Below are 19,628 nucleotides of genomic sequence, written 5' to 3' on the forward strand. Positions count from 1 at the left end.
CTGCAGCAACCCCAGGCTGGGTGGAGTCACTCCGGTGAGCCCTGACTCCAGGCCGACGTCGGAGCAGTTTTACTCTCTGACGTACTAGTCCATCTACACCAGGAGCGTGGCTGACACCTGTGATTGTTCAAGGAGAGTGGCAGGAGCCGGTCAGGACACGGCCGGGCTCAACCCTGCTCTGTATATTTTATTTGGAAACAGGGTCTCTTAAGCCAGCTGAGGCTGGCTTTGAACCTGCGCAATCCTCCTGTCTCAGCCTCCCAAGCGCAGGGATGACAAGCGTGCACCACCACACCCGGCTATGTGTGTGTGTGTTTTATACAGGGATTGAGCCCAGGGACATTCAGCCTCTGAGCTGCAGCCCTCCAGGTATCGCTAGGTTGCAGAGTCTCCGTGTGGCTAAGGCTGTCCTTGGCTCACACTCCCATCGGATCCCTGGAGAAGTGTGATGTTTCACTGTAGCAGGGTTAGGAACGGGGCCTCCTGCCCAGAAAAGAAGACTCCAGCCACAGAGATGGACGTAGAGGTCTTTATGCAGAGAGGGGAGCTCGCGCGGGTCCCTACTGTGGCTGCACCCGCTCTGGCATCAGTGCGATGCCTTCAGTTCAGGGCTAAGCAGGACGTGTTAGTGGCCGCCATGGAGAAGATGCCACTGTGCTGCTGGTGCGGGCACAAGGCTCTGGGTGGGCACAGTGAGGCACGAGGCAGGAGCGCGGGTCCCACCCTCAGTGCTCTGGGAGCAGGTGCTGGGGCCAGAGCCGACCTGAGTTGGGGATCTTCTGCTTGCTGTCCAAGCTGGCCCGGAGGACCAGTTGCAACCCCAGGGTACGGGGACATTCCCCAAGGGCCTGTGGCTTTGCACACACCTCCGACCTCAGGCCTGAACCTGACTCACAGAAACCCTCTCCTGTCCTGTCACCCGCTGGGGGCCTCGGAGATGGCTGCTCCCCTTCCTGACTGGACATTCGGGCATGGAATCCACCCTGCGGGCCTCCAGGGCTGCTTCTGGGCTAGCACGACAAACAGCGGGCTGTGGCCAGAGGCCAGCTGCCTCCCAAGGCAGCGGCCCCTTCGCTCGGCTGACCTGCAGGGTATTGAGCCACAGCAGCCTGGTCACTCAGTGGTGGGGCCTGCTGGCATGGCACGCTGCTTACAGGATGTGAGCATGGGCTGGACACAGGCAGCTTTGTGACCGCATCTGACGGGGTGCCACTTGTGAAGGGTGGGGAGGGAGGGGAGCTGTCGGATGCTGCCCAAGGAGGCCGCTGCCTCGCTTGCCTGTGTCCTGGGCTGCACTTCCAGATGTGCCTGCCTGTCTTACACACATAAGTGGGGCCCTCACCAGAGCTGAGAGAGGCCCGAGAGACCTCGGGGGCAGGCGCTGCCTTGGGCCTGAGCCTTCCGCTGGCCTTGGCGCTGGCCTGGGCCGCATTGGGGAAGCGGGCATCTCAGGCCCAGCAGGGACGGGGACCCTCCTCCTGCTTAGACGCCGGTGTCCCTGGCTGACTAGCCTGGCTCCTCCAGGTCGAGTGGGGGCTTCTGCCTCCTGGGCCCATGGAGACAGGCTCCCTTGGGGAGCGCCAGCCTTGCACACACACAGTGTCCAGTGGGCTCTGCTCACACCGCACGCGTCATGCCCCCTCCAGGAGGGAAAGTTCAATGAAGTTGTCATCGCTGAGGCAAGCTCGCCTAACCTCACCGGTGAATGGACGGCCCCAAGCCTCTCGGTGACAATCCCAGCGCTGTGCAGTGGGACCTAGCATTTGGTCTAGTGTCTAACCCGGCCCCCCCTCAAGCCCGGCACGCGCATGTGAGCGCAGGTATGAGTGTGTATGCAAGCCTGTGAGTGTACATGACTGTGTGCATGGGTATGTGTGTATATGTGCTCATCTATGTACACAGGTGTGTGTACATGTGTATAGGCGCTTATGTGTATGTGCCTGTGTGTGTACAAGGCCCTCTGACACCACACAGGGCTGTGGGGAGGCCATGGTTGGCTGAGTGCTCACTAGCCAGGGCCCCAACCCACCCAAGAGAAGACAGTGTCCTGGGCAGGCCACAGCGCTATTTTCTGCTCCTGAGCTGCCCAACAGGACTCCCCTTGCAGTGAGACTGTGACCGCCGTCTGGTCTCGGAGGACGAGTGCTGGCCGTGCCTCTCTGTGTACTCTGCTTAGGTGAACTTGCAGAGTCCCCAGCCCTCGCTGTGGCCGGCTAGATTGGAGGGGCTGTGTGTATGTGCCCAGGAGCCTCGGCCGGCCAGCGGGCCCACGCTCAGCCAGACCCCGACGTGGAGGCTGTGGTCGCTGGGAGTCTACTCATCCACCACGTCCACGGAGTCCCTGTCCTCCAGCCCCTCCGACTGCTCCTCTGACAGCTCAGTGTTGTCCACGTCCGACAGCGACGACGTCTGCTGCACCAGGTCCTTGTCGACGGGTATCTTGGGACAACACGGCCTGGTGAAGGGGTTGAACCAGTGCAGGGAGAAGTCCCCACCGAAGGTCTGCTTCACCGCGCCCCAGCTGCCCCTGCGCTCCCGGGGCTGTCCCTTCCGTTTGAGGCGCTCGATGCCCTGCAGGAGGGGGAGACGGACAGTCAGCACACAGTGGGCCCTGCGCAGCCACCAGGGAGCTGGCCTCTCCTGCCCACTCCCCATGCCCCTTCCCTGCAGCAGGCACAAGGCCACTGCTAACGGGGGCTCGAGTGACCTCAAACCTAAACGCAGCGGCTCAGCCTCAAACCCTAGAGCAGCTCAGCTCGGTGGCAGGCAGCGGGGAGAGAACAGCATGCAAGGCGGAAGCAGGCGCCCGCCCAGCGACATGCGGCGGGCAAGGCGGTCAGGCAGCGCCACCTGCTCATGCTGGGGCACTCCCAGCGGCCTCTCCCGAGGCCCACTCACCTGCCTCTGGGTGTTGGCTGTGACTTGGCCACCAGGCCGTAGAAGCGGGGTTTTAGGGTGGAGAAGCCCACAGGAGTTAGACAGCCATGCAGCCCTCCAGGCCCAGACGCCCTCCCCAGCCTCCGCCCACGCCTCTGCTCTCTCCCTCTCTTCCGGAAGCCAAGGGAATCTGCCATGAGTTTCCCATTCACAGGACTCAAGAGCACCCCGAAAGGTCTCTGCGCACCTGGTTCTGAGGTTTCCCTCCCTCACAAGATCTTGACGTAACTGACACAATCCTTGCTATGCAGAGAGACCGAAACAGTGCCATCCAGACCTGCCAGTTCCGCTCCAGCACCCTCTCCTCCCACACCACCAGAGATTGCAGTTTCTTGACTTTTGGAAAACAGCAAAGTAACAAATCTGATCTTTAGGTATCTCCTCAGAGGAGACTTATAATTACCCTAGTGAAAACGGCAGCTGTGTTCACAGAAGGGACATGTTGCAGATAGTAACCTGACCAACAATCAAAGTCAATGTGTCCGGTCCCTGGCTGCCTCACCAGGGCAAAATGGCCCTTCATGGATCCTCTGGCCCAGCACAGACCCTCAACTAGCCTTGGGGAAGCAAGCGGAAGGGTATTCTACACATGCCCACACAGTCATCAGAAGGGTCAGTCTGTAATAGAACCATTTTAGAACCAGAGAGAAAGGGCAGTTGCACATTTGAATGTGCTGAGTACCACAGGATTGTATATTTACTTAGCCAGGCGTGGTGGTGCACCTGTAATCCTAGTACCTGGGGGGCTAAGATAGGAGGATCGCAGATTCACAGCCAACCTCAGCTACTCAGCGAGACCCTCTGCAACTTAGCGAGATCCTGTTTCAATAAAAAATAAAACAGGGCTGGGGATATAGCCTAGAGTTAGAATACCCAAAGGTTCAATCCCTAGGATCACAAGAATAAATAAGTAAATACATAGATGAAACAAGAGAAACTTAAAATCCATCACCGTGAGGAGAGCCGCCTGGCTTCACCCAGGCGGGCGCATCAGGGCGCTGGAAATTTGCCTGTCTGGGAGGTTTCAGAGGGGAAGGTAGATGTCAGCCACCTGCACGGCCTGCCCTTCTGCTCCTTCAAGGAGGTGTCGCAGGCCTGGGTATGACCAAGAGGAGGCCCGGCCACCCATTTATACCAGATGCACCTGCACGCACGACGCCAGTGCCACACACAGCAGTCACGCGTACGCACCACGCACAAACGCAAGCAGATTTGTTTGGACAGAAGCCCTCTGCATGTTCAGTCCGTGGACGTCGGCAGAGGGAGAGAAACAAGGGCACAACTCATCCGCCGTGCTGGTCTCCGCCTCCACGCCCAGCCCGGGGTCTGAGAGGCCGGCTGCCCAGGCTCCTCTTCCCTTGGGAGAGGAAGCCGTCCTCCTCCATTCCATCCAAAACGTCTCGCGAGGAGAGTCCAGGGTGCCTCCTCCTCGCAGACGTGTGCTCCCTGGTCCCTGTACTCTCAGGACCCTGTGAGGGGCACTCACTCCTGCCAGCCAAAGGCTTGGGGAGCCCCGGAGAGTCATGGTCAGGTGCCAGGGTGAAGTGACAAGCTCCTACTTAGAGATCAAGAAACCGCCAGGCTGCACCACCAACCACCGCAACTCCTCAGGCTCCAAAGGAAGGGACAGCAGGTCACGCCAACGCCAGTGCGCGTATAGTATTGGGAGGGCACGTGATACCCCAGGACTCCCTGGAGGGGCCAGCGTAGGGCCACAGTGCCTCCCGGCACCTGCCCGGGGAGAGAGCGAACCACTCAGCACAGCCAGGCTTCTGTTGCACACCTCCATGAGCCGGAAAAATAAAGCCACAAACTCTACCAAAAACAACCTCTTACAGCTCCAGCGCTGAGCTGCGCCAAGGTGAAGCCCGGGGGCTGGGCCACCCCTCCCTCCCAGGGTGCGCCCCCGGCGGGCCTCAGGCCGGGCTCCACCAGCAGTGCTCCGAGCGGAGGAGGCTCGCGGCCATTCCTCCAGCGCACCTGGCTTTCTGCTGGTGGTGACTTCCATTCAACCCTGGAGCACAATACAAGCTCCTAGAACACAAGGGACAACCTTCGCTCTAGGGAGGGAACCAAGAAACAGGCAGCGGGGAGCAGAGATCAACCAGAACAGGTTTTGGAAAAGTTTTATTGCATCGTCTCCATGGGGAAGCACTGATGGTCAGAGGTGGCGGCCCTGACTTCTCTGGGAAAACACTGGGCTCCATGGAGTCTCTGCTACCCCGGCTGGGCCGAGTCAACCTTCCCACCCCAGCAGAAGCTAAACAAGGAGGTTTGTGGCAATTGCTTAAACAACAAATCGATGTGTGGCTGGCCAGGGTCCGACTGGGGCTGTGTGTAGGGGCACCCCGACCTCTGCGCCTCTCCCCGCCATTGCTGGGCCTTCCTCCAGCTGGTCCCAGGGAAGAAGACCCAGGGCAACAGCCTCCTGAGTTAGAAGGCAGGCAAGACGGGCGTGTGCACATCCTCTGGGTCGAGCCTTACCTATGGGGAAGTGGCCCGCACTAGGCTCAAAACAGAAGGCTAGACGGCAGGGCAGAGGAAAACGGAGCCCGCCTCAAATGTCTTCCCTCTTTTTTTGATTGTATAAGGCATGTTGAACTGCAGAACATATCTTTCCTTTGGATTCTTCCAAACAATCGGAGGGATATAATTGTTGATTCAGAATACAAGCATGACCCTTCCCCTTTCCCCTCCCGCCCTCAGATCACTCTACACGCCCAGCCCATCCAGCACCGACAGGCAATCACGTCCACCTGGGCCCGGCCTCCTCAGGCCTCGGGGCGACTGTCCACTGGGGCCCTCGGGGCCAGGGGAGGTCAGGCCCCGGCCTTCGCCCTGGGCCGGTCCGTCCACGCACCGCATCCATGGAGCTCCATTAGTAGGAGTGGCGGCGCCCTCGTTAGTCACAGCCACAGACAGAGAGGAGCCAGAGGCCAGAAGAGTGATGGGGAGGAAGAGGGGGGCAGCTTCGTCGTCAAAACATCGGAAGGATGATTTTGAAAAACAAAACATGGGGGCTTTTTTTTTTTTTCTCTGCAATGTTCAGCCATTTTTTACTTGAGACATAAAAAAGTTGCTTTGCTTTTCGGTCTAGACATTCGTGAGAACGGCTCGGCCGGTGCTGTGAGGCGGTGTGAGTCTGAGGCAGCGCGCTCAGGTCCTTCAGACCACGTACTGGTACGGGTCTGCCTTCCCGTGATCTGGCGTGGCAAAGGGGCTGGCCCAGCCCAGAGAGAAGGGGTGGCCGAACACAGCCTTCATGTTCATCCACTTTGTTTTTTTAGCCCATCTTCTCTCTTCCTTTTTCAATTGTTCTATTCCCTGAAAACAAGAACAACCACACTTTCAGTCAGGCACTTCATGGCTGGGTTTTGGGGCAGGACCTCCGCTAGCTCCAGGCTGCAGTCAGCGCTCCCCTTTTAAAGCAATGCAGCTATCTACATGGACACGCTTCTTCTCGGCCTCCCAGAGAGGCCGCACTAAACAGCAATCCCACTTGTTTTAGCGGGCGCAGGTCTGAAGTCCCCCAGGAAGGAGGGGCGCGCACTGCCGGCCAGTGCCTCGGCCGCGTTGTTCCTGACCGCGGCGTCCTAGTCGGGGCTGGCCCACACACCTGGTCCTTCCCGCGTGCCACAGGGGCGCTGGAGCCCATGCTGGGCTGTGCGGGAGGCCTCAGAACCGCGGGAGCTGCGGGCTCCACCAGCGGTGGCCACTAACTTGGGAGAGTCATGGGAAGTTTGAAGGTATGAAGCTACTATGACCACTTTGCAGACAAAAAAAAAAAAAAAAAAAAAGACAAAAAAAAAACAACAAATCCAAAGGCTGCCTTGGCGCTGGGCCTCGCCAGCCTGGGGTCAAGAAGCCACCCGCCCAGCAGGGCTGGTGAGAGACGAAGACCAGGAGGTGGTACAGGAGCAAGAGCTCAGGGAGAGGGAGAGGCACCAGAGGAGGAGGGAGAGGGTTAGTACAGTCAGCCTGAGGCGGCGAGGGGCCCCAGAGTGGGCGATGCGGGGAGGCCAGCACAGCAGTGTGGGCGCTCGCGCCAACTCCCCCGCTGCGGCTCACGGGAAAACATGGAGGCCAGGAAGAACCCCCCCACCCCTTCCACGATGGAGCCGGAACACAGCCGTGCAGGAGGCGCAAAGTTGCCCGGGCCAGACAGTCGGTCTGTCTGTCTTCGCAGCCTAGGGACTGGGAAGGACGCCGGTCACGGGGACGGTGGTCCAGCAGCCGCAGCCCTTGACTCCTCCCCTTCCTCCTGGCCTTCCAACACACTTCTTGGGGAACAGCCTTGGTGGAAGGAGGAGGGCAGGCCGTGCACATTCGGGCACATGTGCTGCTTGGACCATGGCTGGCTCTCCGCCACTGGCTACTATTTTACAGAAACCCTTTGCAGAGGTCTGTGTCCTCTGAACGATACGGTTGCTGAGCCCCTGACCCTCCTGAGAACTCCGCCGGGAAGGCCAGGGCCACGGCAGCACCCGGGAGCGGGCAGCGCCGCCCCTTCTCTGCACGCTGCCTCTCTACGCCCGCGGGGCAGGTAGCCCAGCGCCAGAGGGACTTGTCTTCCCGTGAGCCTCCACCTAGCGCTGGTTCCCAGCAGCCCAGGGCCCAGGAGCACACAGGATAGAGCAGGGACCTTGGGACTCTGCTCCTCGCACCAGGGTCAAGGGCTGCCTCTCTTCCTAGAGTCCTTTATCTGGACCCTGAGACCAAAAATAAGAAATGCCACCCTTAAGCTTCCAGACACCTTCACAGTACGGGTGGTCGGGCTCGGGGGCGGGCTCGTCTGGCCTGCCGCAGCTTCAAAGGCCCCTGCTGGCCTGATGCCCACAGGGACTGCTGCCCTAGGGCACCACCTCCCTGCTCAGGACCCTGCCCGCTCAGTGGAGGCCGCCTGCTGTCCAGGCCTTGGCCTCCAGGCGGGGAGCTGCGGCGAGGAACCCCATTGGGGCTGGGACTCGTGTGCGCACGCGCGCAGAGGTCCCAGGCTGGGGGGTGGTGGGCTCACCGTCTCGTCCGTGCAGATGGAGTGCACCTGGGTCCCGAACATCACAGAGGTGAAGATGAGGAAGAGCAGCGCCTCGAAGCACAGCAGGATGAGCAGGATCACCGTGGTGGGCGGTGAGAAGGAGCTGCACTCTGCAAGAGATGGGGCCGTGGGAGCCAGGAAGGGGTGCGTCCTCCCCCTGGGAGGCCAGGCAGGACCCTGACCTGCAGCTGGCAGCGCGGTGGCTTACCGAGGCGCAGCAGGGGCCGCTCAGAGGCCTGCCCCATCCTGGCCGGGTCTCCTGGGCACCCACACCTCCTCAGAACATAGGCAGGGCCAGGGCAGGTCTGGAGGCTCCCGGTGTCTGGGCCTGGAGCCTGCATGGGCAGGCTGACCACAGTGCGGGGCAACGCGGCTGCCTCCCAGGGACATCTGCGTCACCGAGGCCCCGGTCCCAGCACTGAGTTAACTGAGGAGATGCAGCCGCTGGCAGCTCTGTCCAGGCCCCACCGGGAGCCTGCCTGGGCCTGGGTGTGAGGGGAGCCGGGTCCTGTCCCATCTGAGCATTTGAGTAGCACCGTCTTGTCTCCACAGACAAGATTCAGAACCCCAGCACCCCAGAGAGAGAAGCAGAGGTGCCGTGGGAGATGCAGGCTGGTGGGGAGGTGGGGGCGCGGCCCGCGGTTCAGGCCTCTCACCCAGTGCAGTGAGCCTGCCTCCCCGGTGTTCCAGGAGAGGCTGGCTCACGGGCTTGGAGGGTTCAGGGAGCAGTGCCCCTACCCTGCCCTGTTCAGCGAGTCTGGAGGGGAGCGCACTTGGAAAGGAGCCAAGCACTGCAGGGGGAGGGAGAGCTCATCTGAAAGGCCTCTTCTCCGCAGGCTCCTTAGAACTTCAGAGCGTGAGCTGCGCCTTTCTGCCCCTCGCTGGGCAGGCTTGGTCAGCAGCACCGAGAACAGGCTACCTGGCTGGCTGTGGCGCGGGCGGGGTAGCGGGAAGCAGGGGCTGAGGGGTAAACATGGGTCACAGCACGTGCTGCGGTGCCCGCGCTCTGCTCTGGCCCCCTCTCCTAGCCCTGGGCCATGGCCGCCTGCTCCTTCCTGCACTCCTGCTTTTCCTGCTCCGCCTCACGCTCTGGAGGCCGGGCTCTCTACCCACTGCTTGCGTCCAGCCGTGGTGTCTGATGGTGGAGGCCATGGGCAAGGGCCTGGGCTTCCTGCGGGTTGGTGCAGGGTACACCTGAGAGCACAGGCGGTACAGGCATGGCCCGCAGGACATGCGGGGACACATGGACAGACACCCCCCCCCCCCGGCCTCCTGGGCACTGAGGGAGCCCGGGTGGGGCCTAGTCCCCTCCTGCAGGGTTGCAGGCAGCTTCTCCTTGAACTGCAATGGAGTTTGGGCAGGCAGGACCCAGATTTGGGAGCGAGAAACTATCTTCTTTCTTGAAATGTCAACTCTAAGCAGCCTCCAGCGGGATGCCCACCCCCACAGCTTCCAGGCTGCGCAGCACTGTCGCACAGGGTGGCCTGTGGCCTCCACCCAGGTGCCCTGCGCCTCACAGCTTGCTGCCCTGGGAACGGGACCCTCGGGGCCGTACTTCATTAGGACTCTCGACAGAAGACAGGAAAGCCTGGCTGGGAGGACCAGGGCCTGGAGCAGCCGGGCAGGTGGGAACCTGCCCAGCCCCTGGAGCCCGGCTTTGGTCACCGGCAAAGTGGCGCACTCTCCTAGCCTGCAGGCTTGTGGCGAGGTCGGAGCGAGGTGCTGCTCAAAGTCCCCGGCGCCGCCAGCTCCTCACGGGCACAGTGCTCGCCGGCCAGCTCCGTTCTGGAGGCAGAATCCTCACTCCCTCCGCTCCCCTCCCCGGCGTATGCCAGCACCATGGCAAGATACCCGGAAGGCCCATCCGGGGAAGGAAGGCTGTGAGGACCTGAGCGCTGGGACGGGAGGCTCCTTGCTCGGGCGTCTCCTCACAGAGCCTCTTATATTTCTCCTTCTCCAGCACTATTTTTCTTTTCCTTCAGAAAGGTGTGGCTGAGTGGTAGAGTGCTCGCCTACAGTGCGAGGCATGGGTTTGATTCCAGTGGCGGCGGCAGCGCCACACGCACGGGGTTTCAAGACCGCCCTGCGGGGTGGCCGGCCCTGCGGCTCCTCGCCTGTCCTCCTTGGCACTTTACCTGTCCCTCTCACTTTCAGGGCTGCTCCCTCTCAAGAGGAGAGACTCGGGCCTCTGCTGTGGCATCCCCGTTCAGTCCACTGGCTTGCAGGAGACGTAAGAAAAGGAGGCTGGACCCAGCACCGTGGGGGACACAGCTGGAGCTCGCAGAGGCCGCCCGCCCGCCCGCCCGCCCGCCACGACTGCAGCGCGTACTCACTTGCCCAGTCTTCTTCAAAGCAGTGCAGGAAGTGGAATCCCACCATGATGAGGGCGTGCAGGGAGATGAGAGCTATGTACATCTGAAACAGGAAAGCAGGCCGGCGGCCATCGTGGCGGGCCCCCTGGCCGCGCAGGTGCCCGCCCTCAGGAACACTTAGCCCATGGGGCGTGAGGGGCAGCTGGGGGACCCCACAGGGCTCCCTCCCTCCTTCCCTGCGTCCGAGGCCAGAGCCATCCTCTGGGAGTCTGGAACCACAATAGAAGCAAAAGCGGGCAGCAGGCGTGCCCGGCCATCGGGCACACGAGGCCTCTGCGTCTCGCGGGCAACGAGCTGCTGCCTGCCAGCAGCCCTGCCTCGCCCTCGGAGCTCGCCACCTGCCTCAGCTGGGCCTGGAGGCTGCTGCCCGTGCGGGGAGGGGGCCCGGGGCTCTGCCCTCTGCTGGGGACCGGAGGGGCCTCTGGAGCTCGTGGAGGAGGGCGGAAGCTCGTGGGCAGGCAGCGTTCCAGGGGTGCCGAGGAGCCTCGGGTTCACGTGCACCGCACGCAGGGTGGAGCCGACTTACTGTAAACAGGACGAAGTACTTCTGGTTGTTCTCGCCCACGCAGTTGTTGACCCAGGGACAGTGGTGGTCCATCTTGCGAATGCACCGCTTACACACACTGAAACAGCCCAGCAATCGGGCCTTTAGGGGCGTCCTCTGGGTGGGGCCCAGGGGAGCCCAGGCCCACAGCCCCAGCCCTCTCCTCTACAGTGGCTTCCCCAGGGTGAGGGATTTTCCTGGGTGTGTCTGAGGGCTTGGATGCCAGGGACGGAGCCCAGGGGACAGATCACTCACTTCCAAGGGGCACCCAGTGGGAGCTGGCAGGGCTGAGAGAGGCTGAAGGAGGCAGCGGCCTGAGACCTGAGTGGGGGGATGAGGGAGCAGCAGCCCCTTGACCCACACATCAAGCACCCAGGCAGGCAGGAGCCCCGCGAGCTCTGTGGTGCTCCTGGGGACGGGCACTGCCTGAACTGAGCACAGAGCCTGCTGCACGCGGCCCAGGGTCAGGGTCAGGTGCTTCCTGCTGGCTGGACGTGTGACAGGCCTGGCCTGGCTCTGTACCGCCTCCACCTTGCAGGCCTGCTGGGAACTGCACATCTGGGCATGCTGGCCTGGCTCCAGAGCCTCCATGGGGTGAGGGGGCAAGGAAGTGGGGCCAGCGAGGATGCAGGGAGGCACAGAATGCCGCACTGCCTCTGCTGCTCTCCACGACCAACCTTAAACACATGACCACACACCCGCCACGTGCATCCAGTTGACAGATGTCAACTAGCAACACACGGTGACCCAGCGGCAATCAGTGGGCCGCCCTGCATCCTGGCCTCGGCAGCTCCTCCTCCCTGTCTGAGGACCCAGCTCCTGGGATGGCTGGCTGCTGCCTCTTCTGCGCTGCCCATCTTGGAGGGCCTCCCAGCCACTCCCGGGCCGTGGGGCATGGAGGAGAGGCGCCGTCCTCTGAACGGATGCTCAGCAGAGCCCGCCGCCCCAGCTGGGGCCACGGGGCTGAGTCTCCCTGGACATCCAGGTGCGGCAAACGCGTGCACCAGGAGCAGGGCGGGTAAGCAGCCGCTGAGGGTGCAGAGGCTGCTCCCCAGCGCAGGGCCCTGGGCTTCCTGCCCTGAAGAAGCACGCTCAGGCAGCCGCTGCCTCCCAGGCAGGAGGAGGGCGCATGGGCTGAGGCACCGTGGCACTTGGACTCAACCCTTTGGCCAGTCCCTGCTACGTGCAGGGGGCAGGTGCTCAGCAGTGCTCTTCCCCAAGCAGGACAGCCAGAGCGCAGGGAGGGCAGCTCACAGTCCAACACCCGTAGCAGTCTCTGAGCACACCTGGTCCCCTCCACCTCGCTGCGATGCCTGACTCCATTCCTTCCGCTGGGCGAAGCCAAGTCCCGAGGTGCCCCTTGCCTGCCCACCCCTCCGCCCTTGCAGCACTAACTCTAGGCTCGTGGACACGGAAGCCAAGCCGGCACCAGGTGTGGCAGAGCCAGGTCCTGGTCAGGTGTCTTGTGCCCAAATAAACGCCCTCAGTGCAGTGGGCTGAGACCAGGAGGGAAACCCACAGTGGTCGCTCCGCGTCCAGCCAGGGGAGTGTGTGCTGCTTGAGGCAGCGGTGAGCAGAGGAAGGAGGGGCCCGCACGCACCTGCAGTGGTGGGTGCCAGGGCGCACGCTTGTGCGTGTGCTCACACGCGTGTGTAACGAGCAGCTGGTGAGTGGAGGAGGGCCCGCACGCACCTGCAGTGGTGGGCACCAGGGCTCACACACGTGTGTGTGTGCTCACATGCACACGTATGTGCAGGCGGTGAGTGGAGGGGCCCGCACGCACCTGCAGTGGTGGGCGCGGTCCGGCTTGATGCTGCAGCACTTGGGACACTTGTACACCACCTGCCCGGGCTTCAGCTGTAAACTCTCGATAAACTCTTTGGTGGCGTTTCCTTTGGGCACGGCCCCCTGTGAAGACGAGGAGAGCGTCAGGGCAACGCCTGCGGTGCAGAGCGCTGTCTCCGAGCAGCCGCCACACACGGAGCCCTCTTCTGGGCACTGGGGTTTGAACCAGGGCCTCACTCCGGACAGGCCCGTGTTCTACAGGCGAGCCAATCCCCAGCCCTTGTTGTTTTGTTTTGATGGGAAGGGGCGGGGCTGATGCTGTGGGTCCCAGTGCGGTGCCCACATTCTAGGCTCAGTACCGCCAGCAATGCTGCAGCTTTAAAAAGATGTAGACAGCCAGGAATGGTGGACGATTTTATCCCAGTACTTGGGAGGCTGAGACAGGAAGATCGCAGGTTTAAAGCCAGTACCACAAAATATATAGTTTTTGATGCTAAATATGTGTTTTTACAAATGGGAAACATCCATGACAGATTATATAAGCACACACACACACACATACACACACACACACACACACACACTCACGCACAGATGAAAAGGAAAATAAAAGATTCATGCAAAAGGACTGGTGGTAATCTCCTGCAGTGCGATCACAAGTACTTTTTAGTTTTTTGCAGGTCTGGGGATGGAACCCAGGGGCATTCGACCACCCAGCTACACCCCCTGCCCTAGTTTTTTATTCTTTATTTTGAAACAGGGTCTCACTGAGTTCCAAAGGGCCTCACTAAGTAGCTGAGGTTGTCTGCAAACCACGATCCTCCAGTCTCAGCCTCCCAAATGCTGGGATTACAAGCGTGCACCACCACACCCGGCTTATTTATTTTTAAATACATATTCACATAGTGTGTATGGGAAGCAGCATCTCCTGGTCTCCTGGCCTCCATTTCTCCTCCCTCCCTGTGGGTAGTGGTGTCTTCTAGTCTCCTCCCTCTCTGTGGGTAGTCTTCTGTGTGGGAAGCAGCGTCTCCTGGTCTCCTTCCGGCCTCCATCTCTCCTCCTGTGGGAAGCAGCATCTCCTGATCTCCTGGCCTCCATCTCTCCTCCCTCCCTGTGGGTAGTGGTGTCTTCTAGTCTCCTTCTGTGTGGGAAGCAGCGCCTCCTGGTGTCCTTCCAGCCTCCGTCTCTCCTCCTGTGGGAAGCAGCATCTCCTGGTCTCCTTCCGGTCCCTGTCTCTCCTCCTGTGGGAAGCAGCGTCTCCTGGTCTCCTTCCGGTCCCCGTCTCTCCTCCTGTGGGAAGCAGCGTCTCCTGGTCTCCTTCCGGTCCCCGTCTCTCCTCCTGTGGGAAGCAGCGTCTCCTGGTCTCCTTCTGGCCACCGTCTCTCCTCCTGTGTGGGAAGCAGCGTCTCCTGGTCGCCTTCAGGCCTCCATCTCTGCTTCTGTGTGGGAAGCAGCATCTCTTGGTCGCCTTCTGGTCCTTGTCTCTCCTTGTGTGTGGAAAGCAGGAGTCGCCTGGTCTTTTAGCCCCATCTCTCCTCCCTGTCTGTGGGAAGTGGCGTCTCGTCTCCTGGCCCCATCTCTCCTGTGTGCTAGATGTGGGTCTCCTGGTCCCTGCCGGCCCTCACCTCTCCTCCGTCTGTGGGAAGCGGCCTCTCCTGGTCTCCTGAGTCCTCTCCTCCTCCCGGCCCCCTCTGGGTACAGCCCTGCCTGGGCCCGTCTGGAGTTTCCAAAGGCACCTGCTTCTCAAGCTTTCCCCTTCTGCCGCCAGGGCCCGGTACTGACAGTGTTCGGAAGCCCCCCCCCCCCCAGCCAAGGCTTCTTTGCCTCTCACACCCCTGTCAAAGCCCACTGTGGACCATCTCTCTGCCTTCGTCCTGCTGGCCCCATGCCACACCCGAGGCTGACCCCGAGGCGGCCCCTGTGCACGTGCGTTAGAACACACCATCTGCTACAGCACTGGATTTCTGGTAGGCCAACAAACTCCCACTGCGATCAACAACCCCAGGCCAAGGAGCAGTGACGGGCAGACAGTGGCGCGGGCCCACCGCCGGGCACAGCTCCAAATGCAACAAAACGGTGTTTTGTGGGTTCATCCTGACACCAAGCTCACGAGGCAGAGACTATGACAGTCCTCGCGTTACAGATGTGGTCACCGAAGCAGGGTTGAGCAGCTTCCTAGAGCACGCAGCTACGAGCAGGAGCAGGACCCACACCAGGCCCCCACCACCTACACCTGTGCACGTGTGTCAGAGGTTTCTATTAAGTGACTTGGAAAAGGTGTTTAATAACTGCCAACAACTGCATCAGTACCGCACTGCCATTGGGACTGAAGGGGCCTGGACTGCTAAATACAGCTCGTGTGCAGGGTGACATGTTCATGTGAAAAGGGCACATGGGCCGGGCGTGGGCACGCTCGTAATCCCGGCATTGGGAGGCTGAGGCAGGAGGATCAGGCTCGCCAGCAGCCGCACTGAGGCCCTTCGCAACTCAGTGAGACCCTGTTTCAAAATTAAGAAAAAAAAAAAAAAAAAAAAAAAAAACAGGGCTGGAGCTCGGAGGTAGAATGTCCTGGGTTCCATCCCCGGTACAAAAAAAAAAAAAAAAAAAAAGGTGCCTGAGCTGGTCACTTCCTCCCTCTGCAGCCACAGAGCTTTCCTGCGGTTCACAGCGAGGTGCTCACAAGACTTAGGGGCGGCAGCAGGCAGCAGACAGGCAAACAGATGAATTCTTTTTCCTTAAGAATTCGCTTCAAGCTGGGGGCGGTGACACACACTTGTAATCCCAGTGCTGGGGAGGCTGAGATAGGAGGATCACAGGCTTGAGGATAGCCTCAGCAAGTAGTGAGACTCTCATCAACCTAGCAAGACTGTTTAAAAAAAAAAAAAATAGGGTTGGGGGCATAACTCAGAGGTAGAATGCCCCTGAATTCAACCCCCTCAAAAAATGCAGTTCAGTTGAGTGGATTTGCACTCCTATTTTTCTCACATCTCAGATTTGAAACACTTTAGGTTAGTAAAGGTTAGGTTGGGAGGAGGGGCAGAGTGGCCTGCCCGGGGTTTGTGCAACAGCTGTGGTTGTACAACCCTTGGCCTTGCGCGGATGCCCAGCGGCCAGTCCTTCGGAAACTGGCTTCGCCTCTCAGCATGCAGCTCCTCAGGAGACGCCATCCCAGATCTGACTTGTGAGGGGTTCCGGAGGGAGTTTGTGGGATAAGAATTAGACTGCATGCGGAACCGGGGGGCATGGCAGAGAGCTCAGCGAGGGGGAGGGGAGAGGCGGGTTCCCAGGTAAGGGTTTCTGAGTCGGGTTGTCTTCAAGGGGAGGCCTCTTGAGCAGAACCACTCCAGACCTGTGACGCAAGGCTCCTGGTGACCGCACGGCCTCTGAATGGCGAGGACAGGGCGCGCGGGGTCTCAGCGGTCTGATTTGCTCCCACGGGCCTCCTCCGCAGCTCACTCAAGGGCAGCGCCACCGGGGGTCTCACACGCCCAGAACCCCACCCCCTGCCCAGGCCTGTGGACGCGGCTGTGCACACTGGAGTAAGCTGCTGCCGAGTGCCCCGGGAGCGGCCGGCGGCAACTGTCCTGATGTCACATTTGGTGAAGAATGCCAGCGCTGGAAGTGTATGGGAGCTGCCGGTGAGAGAACACCAAGGGCCTCTGCTTCTCTCTTTTTAACTAGGAGTGCTAACCCAAATCACCAAGGGCCTCTGCTTCTCTCTCTAACTAGGAGTGCTAACCAAAATGGAACACGAGCCATATATTTGCTTAAAATCTCTGAAATGTTATGGACAGACAACCTGAGTTCCTGAGCTATAAAGCATTATTATACTAATTATTATGCTACGAGGGAGTCCTCAGAATCCTGCATCGACTCCTTTCTACAAACAGACTCCCCTGCTGACAGCACCCCTTAACAAGGAGCCGGGAGGCCTGAGACGGGGCTCCAGCTCTCCTGGGCGCCCGAGGCCCCTCAGACCCATTTTACATACTGGACCTGCACAAGCTGTCCTGCGGGGTGTGCGGAGGCTGGCGGTGCCCGAGATGGCGCGCTGGCAGGACATGCTCTGACTAGCTTCCCGTGCTCACGGGAGCCCCGGGCAGGCTCTTCACCGGATCCTGTGTCGGCTGGGCGCCAGCAAAGCACGCCAATGAGGAGCCCACTGTGCCTGGGAAGTCTGAGGCTCTTGCCCACTTAGGGCTGCGGGCCAGCAGCACACCAAGACCACTCGCTCCTCGTCCAGCCACAAGGGCAGCCGCGGCCCCGGCTTCACGCCTCCTGTGGCACGCCCAGGCGCACAGGTATGTGAGCAGCAGTAACAGCAGGCCGGGGCGCCTCCCACCGTTAGCCCAGCTCCAGCTCCTGGGCCGCTCTGCTGTCCCGGCCCTCCACCAGCTCCAGCCCGGCAGCACCTCTGCCTGCGCCTCCTGCGGGCGGTCTGGCCCAGGCGGGAGCCTCGGCTTCTTCTCCGGCTGGCCTTCTGGACTTCCCCATGCAGCGAAGGGCTCCCGCCAAGTCCTGGAAGGCACACTCTTGAGGCCACCCCGACCTTCGGTCCTCTCAACAGACCTCGGGCTTCCTACGCACGGGGCTCCCAGCACCCAGGGTGCTGCTCCAGTACTTTTAAAATCTCTCCCGGGCATCCGCAGTGCAGACAGGCGTGAGAACTGGTGGTGAAAATGACTCCCAATCCAGCAGCTTCTCCTGGCTTCACTGCTTGCCCTGTCGGAGCTACTACCACGCTCGTCCCTGCTCCCGCTCGCCACGCCCCACACTCCCTGCTTCACTCCTGTTTCTAAACATGCCAAGCACACTCCTGCCTCTGGGCCTTAGCACCTCCTGTCTCCTCCTGGGAGGTTCTGACCCCGGTCCTGCAGCTTCGTGATGTCGCTGAGCTCAGCTCAAAGGCCCCTCTGCAGGGAGGCCTTCGTCACCACCCCAGCCACGCTGTTCTACATCTAAAGCACCATGGCCTTTTGAAGTGACGTGTTGCTAGCCCCCAGGACAGCGCGAGGGCCAGGAGGGAAGAGGCCTGTCTGTCCTGCCCACAACTCTGCCCACTGCTAGGCAAGGAGCCTCGGCCACTCCCTTGGCCCATCCACCAATGCCAGGGCTCCTCCGCACCGTGGCCAGGTCCCAGCAGTGACAGTCTGACCTGTCACTCTGTTATGTCCTCAGCGCGCTAGCTTCGTCCCATCCACACTCCAGCCCATCGCGAAGGCCACCACCCCAACACCTCCTAGCTGCCGACAGGCCCCACCCCTGCCGCGCTCTGCCCAGAGCCAGCTTGGCACCGCCCCCAGCAGGGGTCCCCGCTGCGTCCCTCTGGCACCCCTCGCTCCTCCTGCTGCTGCGCCTGGCCTCTCGGTGGCTCCTCACTGTCTTCCCTGTGCAGAACAGTGCCTGGGCTCAGCAGACAGAAGCTACAGGCTGGGTGAAGCACGTCCTTCGCCCGTGCCCAACAAGGCCGCAGCTTGTTCCCAGTATGACGACCTGACACTCTTCCGCCCTTCTGCCTGGTGCTTCCGGCTCCCGGGACTCCGTTCCTGCAGGGGACGGCAGCTTGGTGATCCTGTGGCAGGACTCCCGGCCAACAGGCCCTGCCTTCCGGCACGTGCCCCACGAGCTCCCTGAGGCGCGCGCACCAGAAGAGGCGCTGTCTGGACCAGCTGCTGACATGTAATTGAGGCGGGCTATCTGCCTGCCCATGGGATGGATTAACAACCTGCCACCTGCACCAGAGGCAAAGGAGCCCTTCGAGAAGAGAAGCAGCTCAGGAGCCAGCATCTCCACCGCACTTGCCGGGCTCAGAGAAGCCGCGGGTGTGGCTGACACTGCCGGCGTGGCTGGCACTGCTGGAGCAGTGCTTCCTTCCTCAATTTAAAAAGTCACATCCCACACACTTGAACAATTAAGCCGCAGGACATCTTTATTAAATATCACGCACCCTGGCTTCTCCCATTCAAGATAATGAATAGGAACGGAGGGCCTGATACCAGGGTGTAAGAACACCCAGCGGTCGCTGGCTGGCGTGGCACCTTTAGCTAGGTCACTGAGCAGGCAGCCTTTCTACCTGCAGAAGCCCAGCCAGAGGCGCTTGCTGCAGCCTGGAACAGGCACGTGCAGCTTCTCAAGGGAAGGGGCACCTCCACCCAGCATGGCAAAGGCCGCCCCATGCGGCTTCGGGCTCAGGCCCACCTTGCTCCGGTCCCGCTTTCAGCATCCTGGCCCAAGCCCCACGCACTTCTTGCTCAACCTGTCCCAGTCTCTAAGGTCGCCTGCCTGCCGCCTGAGGCCAAGCCCCCTGTAGTAGGCTCAACGAGCACATGTCGAGGCGCCTCCCGGGCAGAGCCCCATGGTACCCCAACAGGGGCCGCTCCCCACCGACCCTGGGCCCCCCACTCTCCCAGGTCCGGGGAGCATGCAGGCTGCGGCCATCCTGGGGCCGGAGGAAGCGAGTGTGGGCCGGTGAAAACGAGCCCAGACATACTCACGGGGTCCGTGAGCATGGCCCGGCAGTGGGAAGCCAGGGCCAGGAAGGCCAGCGCGTTGAACACGATGCCGTTGATGACGCTGTACACGTAGTCCCGGGACGGAATCAGCATGACAAGGAGGACCACGAACTCGGCGTACAGGACCAGGAACCAGGTGACGATGGCACAGATGATGCCGCAGCCGTCGCGGATGAACCACATGGCGCCCGCAGGGCCAGGGGCAGGGGGCGGGACGCACTTCTCTGGCTGGAGGTACTCTGGCTTCCGCTCAAGGTCTCGGAAGTGGTGGGTGGGGGTAAGCATCATAAGCTATTCTGTCCATACTGGCATCTGAAAGAGAGAGCCAGAGGCTTGGCGCTGTCCTTAGAGACACGGCAAAAGCCGTCACTGTCTATGTGCAGCCCTCGCAGAAACACTGCCCAGCACCTGGTCCATTCATCCATTATCCCTTCATTTATTTT

The 19,628-nt window shown here is 61.1% G+C and overlaps 1 protein-coding gene across 5 annotated transcripts; it reads right to left on the minus strand.

Moving 5' to 3' along the window:
* Positions 1-6,102: 6,102 nt before the first annotated feature.
* ZDHHC3 (zDHHC palmitoyltransferase 3) lies at positions 6,103-19,473 on the minus strand (the record flags this gene model as incomplete). Of its 5 annotated transcripts, none has more annotated exons than XM_080715714.1 (6): positions 6,103-6,261; positions 7,952-8,082; positions 10,306-10,387; positions 10,871-10,967; positions 12,672-12,793; positions 19,168-19,473. In XM_080715714.1, 6 exons carry the CDS (start codon positions 19,471-19,473, stop codon positions 6,103-6,105), a joined length of 897 nt encoding a protein of 298 aa, XP_080571840.1. The 5 variants fall into 5 exon arrangements, with proteins under 5 accessions (XP_080571840.1, XP_080571839.1, XP_080571838.1 ...); XM_080715713.1 differs by having other exon boundaries at positions 12,672-12,796; XM_080715712.1 differs by having other exon boundaries at positions 7,952-8,129; positions 10,302-10,387; positions 12,672-12,796.
* Positions 19,474-19,628: the final 155 nt, after the last annotated feature.

This window comes from Muscardinus avellanarius, assembly GCF_963383645.1.
Source record: "Muscardinus avellanarius genome assembly, chromosome: 18".
Lineage (NCBI taxonomy): Eukaryota > Metazoa > Chordata > Mammalia > Rodentia > Gliridae > Muscardinus > Muscardinus avellanarius.